This window comes from Hydra viridissima, unplaced genomic scaffold, assembly GCF_058129835.1.
Source record: "Hydra viridissima isolate aposymbiotic clone 2 unplaced genomic scaffold, HvirCarnegie_v1 scaffold_1, whole genome shotgun sequence".
Taxonomy (NCBI): domain Eukaryota; kingdom Metazoa; phylum Cnidaria; class Hydrozoa; order Anthoathecata; family Hydridae; genus Hydra; species Hydra viridissima.
Genome location: NW_028324300.1, coordinates 1,033,601 through 1,040,870, shown reverse-complemented (window position 1 = coordinate 1,040,870; position 7,270 = coordinate 1,033,601). Strand labels below are relative to the sequence as shown.

General features: G+C 30.2%; 1 protein-coding gene across 1 annotated transcript; it reads right to left on the bottom strand.

The window, feature by feature from the left end:
* Positions 1–4,214: 4,214 nt before the first annotated feature.
* LOC149892803 (uncharacterized) lies at positions 4,215–5,821 on the bottom strand. The gene is made up of 2 exons (XM_090069970.1): positions 5,673–5,821; positions 4,215–5,037 (listed from the first exon to the last, which is right to left on the bottom strand). Exon 2 carries the CDS (start codon positions 4,965–4,967, stop codon positions 4,287–4,289), a length of 681 nt encoding a protein of 226 aa, XP_089926096.1. The 5' UTR covers positions 4,968–5,037; positions 5,673–5,821; the 3' UTR covers positions 4,215–4,286.
* Between the last annotated feature and the right edge of the window lie 1,449 nt (positions 5,822–7,270).

Here is a 7,270-nt window from a genome sequence, read left to right as displayed (position 1 = left end):
TAAAAGATCGTAACTTTTTGTAACTTATTTTTGAGCGAATTTTAATTAATCTTTCTTAACTAAGTAAAAAGCATCATTTTTTTTAGCGACATTGTTGACTTAAGGAAGATGAAGTGTTTGTCTTTCAAGAACATTTTTCTGTTTGCCATTATAAAGATTTGCCTTCATTGATTAACGCTGACAAGTTATTTCAAATAGACCTTAGTAACTTTAGTTCAAATTTAGCAAATAATAGCGAGATGTCCATCAAGTGAGCCTACCCGGGTTCTATTCTTATGAAACGTTTACTAATTATAAGACCTGGACCTACGATGTTTTTTGTAATTGATGTGGTTTGCCGTGTTGTTAGCATTTTTCTTTGGTAAGTTTAAATTTAAGATTAGAAGATTTAAACTGGAAAACTGCGAAAAACCAGCAAAATTAAGATAAAAAATCGGATTAACGGCATCTGACGAACAACACGGAAAACACGGCCTCCTTGTGTAAGTGACTTTCAACTGTCCCTACAAAGAATGAACCGTGCAGTCAATATTGGTCGGTCATTTTTTACGATACCCGTCCTACGATACCGATGCAGATTGGGATCGATCTTGGAAGGACTGATTTTTCCGGTACGAACTTTGAAGTATGGAATCGTACATAAGAGATTTCCGAGACTCTGATGCTCAGTCCCAACAGATAAGTACTTACAAGAAGAAAAATTTTTGTCCATCTTTTTTGAATTTATTCTCCTTTTGAAATTGTAAATAACGAAAAGGAATTTTCTAATTACGGAATTACACAAAATCTCTTGCAGATAAAAATTTCTAAAAGTATTAGCATACAGGATTTACTAAAGATTGTTCTAGGGCTCCGTGATTGATTCTTGGGTACACTGGATGCCATTCCAGAAATTATTGCAGATTATGTACAGAAGGTCAATTTGTTAGCAGCAACATGATAGTGAGTTTTAAAGAAAGTCGGAACAAAGCACTTTGATAAATGGCAAATATTTCAACAGAAACGACTTCAACATCCTTTTTTAAAAAATCCTAAAAAGTTTAGTTTAAAGCAATAAGAAATATGTTTTGCATAGATGTATGGTACGTCGAGTATTTGGCAAGCGTAACGTTAGTTTTTATTGTATTGTTTTTTATTAATCTCGTACCGCAAAAAGAAGCTATACATTTCAACCTCCTACCGAGAGATATGATCCAATTTGTGAATTCAGTCGCGTTTTCAGCATGAATAAACTACAGAAAGGAATTCCGACCAGTTAGTCAGGATACATATTAAGAAAGATAGCCACCTATTACTATTCTGAACCAGATGAGTTATCAACTTTTTCCGTAAATTATTATCAAAGATGAGAAATAAAAATATCTTCCTAATTGCAAAATTTAAGTCATAACATAACTTCCTGCAGCAAGAAACATTTATGAAACAAACAAAGAAGTACTTTTAGCCAAATGGTATTTGAACAACGGCATTTGACTAATGTCGCTTGAGCACCGACTTTTTACCACTAATACTTCCTTAACAATAATTTGTCATTGCTATTATTTGCCGTTGATATTTTTAGTTTGCCAGTAGCCTCGGTTACTTTTATCATTTCCTTAGGGAAATCGTTGAAAACCATTTGAAAAATCTCAAAATCCGTTTTCTATTTTTTTTTTTTTATTGTCACACATTCAAAAAATAATTTAAAATGTTTCAAAATGTAGTTGTGATTTTTTACAAAATTCAATTTTCTTTTACTCTCCTTTTTTTTAAATGGTTATCTTTTTTATGCCACACACAAAAAAAAGAGTTGACAGTTAAAAGATCCAACTCAATTCAATGATGATGAACAATTGCTTGAGTTTTTAGAATGAAAAAAACGAAAGCAACAAACATTAGAACATGAACGTGAACACAAATTTGTTAGGTTTCGAACGTGAACACAAATTGTTTTTTTTTAAGGAACATAAGACTTTGTACTTTTTTCTATTAAGTTTAAAAAAAAAGGTTCGAAATATCAGTTTGAAATATAAAGAATTAAATGTGGAGTTAGTAAAAAAGCAGAGCAACCACCTTCCCTCCATCCCCGTCCAACGAGGACAATTTTGTGGTGAATAGTTGTGATCTCTTATTCATTGTTTATTCGATCGATTCCATCGATTTCCTACGTAAATGTTTTTTCCCCTTCCTCGTTCGGTTGCGAAAGAATGAAATTACAGATTCTATTTTGACAGATTTCTAATGCACTAAATGTCAGCTTTAAATAGTAAAACGCTGCAAAAAAAAAAAAAAAACAGCAGAATTATGCATCAATTTAATGTGATTTTCGCCATTTAACTAAGATTAAATAATTTAAGAAGACAATCGTATTATCGTATAAGCTCTCGTGTTTTTTAGTAGACATCAATTCGCGTGTGTTAAAGTTGAACCTTGCATATTGTTTTGAATTCAAAGATCAAATCACCAAATTGGCTTTTAAAAATAAATTAAAAAGGGCCAGTCAAAATTTTTGACTGCAGGCGAAATTGTGTGATAAAATAGTTGAGATTATGATTTATTTCGCTTCGTTGAGCCAAATGATTTAAACAAAAAAAACTCTTAAAAACGGTTTTAAATAAATGATCAGAAAAATCTAAAACCTTCCTAAAGATTCTGGATTATTCTACGATCCTTCTAAATTAAGTACGGTTTTAACACAAGCAGAACGCACGTTACTTGAAATGAGAGTTTTACCTTTTTTTTCCAGCCAAGCTCACAGCAAAAATTTTGCACCGTTAATCTGTAGCTAAATTAGCTTTGATAGATTCAATAAGTAATGTTAAGACTAGTTTTAGGTGTCATAAAAACGTGTTCGAAGCTTAGATAAAGATGCAAAAAACAACTAAAGCAACAACAACAAAAATTGGTTAAAAAAGTTTCAAACGCAAAAAAAAAAAAAAAAACCCTTTTTCTTTTTAACTTTTAGAATTGACTTGTATACTCCTTAAATATAAAAGTAAAAGCAGGTAATGGATGATGATGGCCGGAACAAGAAGACGACGTGAATTTGTCTTATCACCCTGTCTCGCTCATGGTTGATACATTACTTACTGGGTCATTTTGATGACTAATACTGATGGTAGTGGTCAATTTGACCATGGTATTTCATGCTGGTCTTGGCGAAATTATCAACTAAGTATGTTTGAACTATGTCAAGTTTTCATTTAAAAGGCAAATACTAAGTTGGTTGAGAAAAAGAGCTTTAAAAAACAAACATTTGATAAATCAATTAGTTGATTAAGATTCATTCTGTAATGCCCACTCAATTTTTCGACTTAAATCCTCCAAACTTCATTTAATTCAGGCCGTCCAGGGATGGTATAATAAATCACTTACTTAAAACAAGGAGTGGTTAATTTTATAATTACAAATTTTATAATCTCAAATCTTAGAAACCATAAAAAAAAAAGATTACCCGTCCATTGTTTAAGACAATTTTTGATTGAAAATTGCAGAATACAAAAACAAAAATAAGAACATCTTTTAGTAAACAGATAAATATCATAATGACGAAATTCACGATAACTATCAGTATGACGCACTCTGAATTAGTCGCTCCCGAAAACGTACTTTATGATTATGTATTAGACATGCCGTGAAGCATATCTTATCTTTCTGTAGTCGTAAAATCTCTCCTCAGAAAGAGAGCTAAATGTACATCCAAAATCTCTTGCTCAGAAAGAGAATCAAATTTGCATTGTTTTAACACTGGCTACAGTTTAAATCATAAATACTAATCAAATAAATAATTATATAAGTATAAATATTTAAAAAAAGCATTTTAAAAATATGCGTGAGATTTTATTTTTTGATAAGCATTTAAAAAATATGGCAAGAACAAAACTCGAGTTCAGCTTGAAAGTAGCCTCTCTGGTTCGTTTTTCCTATGAGAAGCTCCATGAAGAAGATGAGAGCAAGAGTAGGAGAGAAAGAGAAGACAAAATTATTTGAAAAAAACAATTTTAACGCGGAAATTTAAATTTGCAGGAGTTTTGTAAGTAAGAAAAGGTTGTTGGTCATTAAATTTGGTTTGTTCGGCAAAGTATCCTTTGTAATTAAGTCATTAGAACACTATACACTATTTTATCGTCTGCAAATATCCTAAATGAGCTTTTCTAAATATTATACCATCAAGCGATTTATTTTATATTTTTATATTTTTATTGTTTATATACCAAAACAACTAAAAAGCTTCTTATAAATATCTTTTTAATATTACAAATAAATTATTTAAAAAATAAATTTCTTTTTTAACAAAATATCAAAGGTCAAAAAAATCTGTTCCAGTAATTTCTAGTGTATCTTCTGTTCGCATACTCACGATCAAACGTTATATACTTTGCGATCGAATCTTCTAAAGTTTTTTCTCTTTTTTCGTATCCGTCATGTCCTGACGTATTTGTTTTTAAACTATTTTTTATGCTCGTAGATATTCCAGTTTTATTGTTGCATTGAATGTCACAAGATTGGTTATTGAAAACTGATAATTGTTTCTTATCTTTATTACATATTTCTTCACAGTTTGTAATATTTTTACTTTTGACTTCTTCAATCGTTTTGTTTTCTGCAGTCGTCTGATTTTCTGAAATTTGGGTATCTAAGTTTTGGTTAGCTGAGGCGATCGGTTTTTTCACAAGAGTAAGAATATTATTTTTCTCCTGACAATCCTTGTTGCACCAACTAGAATTCGACTTCGACTCTGCTTTTATCAGAAGCAGCCGAAGGTTTTCTTTCTTTTTACAGTCGTCATCGCAACCGTAACCAAACTTTTGTGTTTGCTTAGTAATTGCTCTTGCGATAACTCGGTGCCGGTTTTTAATGACCATTTCCTCAAACTCGGATAGTTTATAGTTAAAACCCTGGTCACTTAATTTGAAAGGTTTTGTTAGAGTTAGTGGAGCTGTCAAAATGAGTAGCAACCATAACTTTCCAACTGCTGTCGGAGACATAATAAAGCTATCTACAAGATATGCGCTTCAAACATTCGTCCGTCACAATTCCCAAGAAGATAATAAACGGCTAAAAGATAATATTTTAAATAATACATAATAAAAGCGTACGCTGAGGATTACTCTTATCAGCATTAGAAAAATTTATTATTATTGCTCAAAATAATAATAAAAAAAAAAGCCTATGATATATTGTCCGTCTTATATTGCTTCCCTGGTAAAATCATAGACTTAATAATAACCTTATGCATTTTTGAGGATAGAACGTTATTAAAAATTTATCGCGATTGTGTATTGAAAAACAAATAGAATTAAATTTTTTGTTACTTTGAATTGGGAAATGGGGAGTAAATACTATTCAAAATCTTTTCTTTCAGATTTATGTCAAGTAATTAGAGTTTTCGAATCCTGAAATAACTAATGTAGTTGTTAAAGTGAATCCCTAAATAGTTATTGGTGTCCTTGAAAACTCCATCTATTTTTTTTTACATTATAAGATATCCGTAATTTTTTTTTTTTTTACTCTTATAAACCAGTTACATTTTTCCTACTATTTAACTAACGAAATTTCTGGTTTATGTAAGTTTCTTTTTTAAGCTCAAATACACCACAAGTTTGTTTTATTAAAAGTGAAGTATTAAGCTTGATGGTTTTGCTCCATAAACGAAATAAAAAACGGGGTTGAAATCCTCAATGAGTACTTACCAATCTTTTTCAGAGATTTTTTTCTTGATGAACGATAAGTTAACAAACTGACATAAGCAACCGTTTTTTATTCTTGATGTTTAATATCTGATGGTGTTGTTAATAACAATGCTTAGCTTCTTACATTGAGCGGAAGTGCATTATCTTGGATGTCTTCTGCATGTAAACAAAAATTTAAGCAATTTTTATCCACATTTTTAATCTCTATGCGTTCATAAAAAAAGAGCCATTACAAAAAACAGAGAACACAAAATGGTAACCATTGTTTATACCTATTAACTACATGCAAAATAAAACCATTGTGATAGTCCGATGATTAAATATTGTTAACATTGAGTTTCTAACTATTAAAAAAAAAATTTCTACTTCATTTTTACATTTGTTATTCGCTTTGATTCATTTTCGCTAGAAAGTAATGCATCTGATGGTTTTCTTCCTTTAGTAATTAACAAATCGATTTTAAACAGATTTCCACTTATCTTGAAGGTAATGACTTCTTTGCCAAGAACCCACAGCTCATACTTGATCATCTTAAACTCTCTATTCGATTATTTCAATTTCAATTTTCAGTCATTTGAGATTGAAAGAAAAAGAAAAAAAATATAATTTGTTTTCGACTCAATAATCGGGATGCCATTTTTTAGTCATCTGGGAATGTTTTTGTACAAGCCGTAGTAAAACTTTTAGAACTTTCGCATATTTTTTTTCATAAAAACTCGCATAAATCATTTAAAATCTTCATAATTTGAGAGTGGAAAAGGGTAAAATACATCAAATGCCTTTTTTTTTTTTGACATAAATTCTTACATGAAAAAAGGGGACTGGAATTCGACGATAATAAAATTATTGATTTAAAAGTAAAAAAATCACGAAAACCCAACTGAAAAGTAACGAAAAGTAAATTGGAACACAAATTCGAATAAAAAAAATGCAGCGTTGATTCAAGGAAATGTTGCTATGCATCGAGTAAAAAAAAAAAAAAGGCTTTAGCTGTCGCGAAATCTAAATTTAATTCATTCTAAAATAAATTTAAAAAATTTTTCACGAGAAAATCTTTTTTGATGATTTCTTAGACTATTATTTAGAAAATGGAGGCTTCACAAAACAAATACAATCTCCTTTACCATGAAACCAACAGCAGCATATGTACAATGCTATTTCCTGCCTATTATATTTATACCGTCAAGTTCAGTTTGTAGAACTTTACAATAATCAAAGAGTCTTAAACAACTTCGTGCTTTAAATATCGTTAAAATGTTAAACCGGAAATTTTGTAAATAAGAATGATTACTGGAATTAAAGTGGCGAAAGTTTGGAAAAACCAAACATTAGCTTTATCAAACGATCAATCGATCGCCGCATTAGTAAGTTAATCCAACACTGCAATAATTGCTTGTTTGGTGCTTGATTTTATATTAGCGATCTAAATTTCCAAACTGAGAAAATGTAACAAGTTAAATTACGAACGCGAATTTTTTTTTATATAAAATGTAAAATTATTTCTTTATTTTTAAATTATGTACTGTGTAATGCAAGAATTCCTGATTAGAAACATGAAGATTAACACGCGTTTTATCGAGTCACGCGTTTTATCGAGC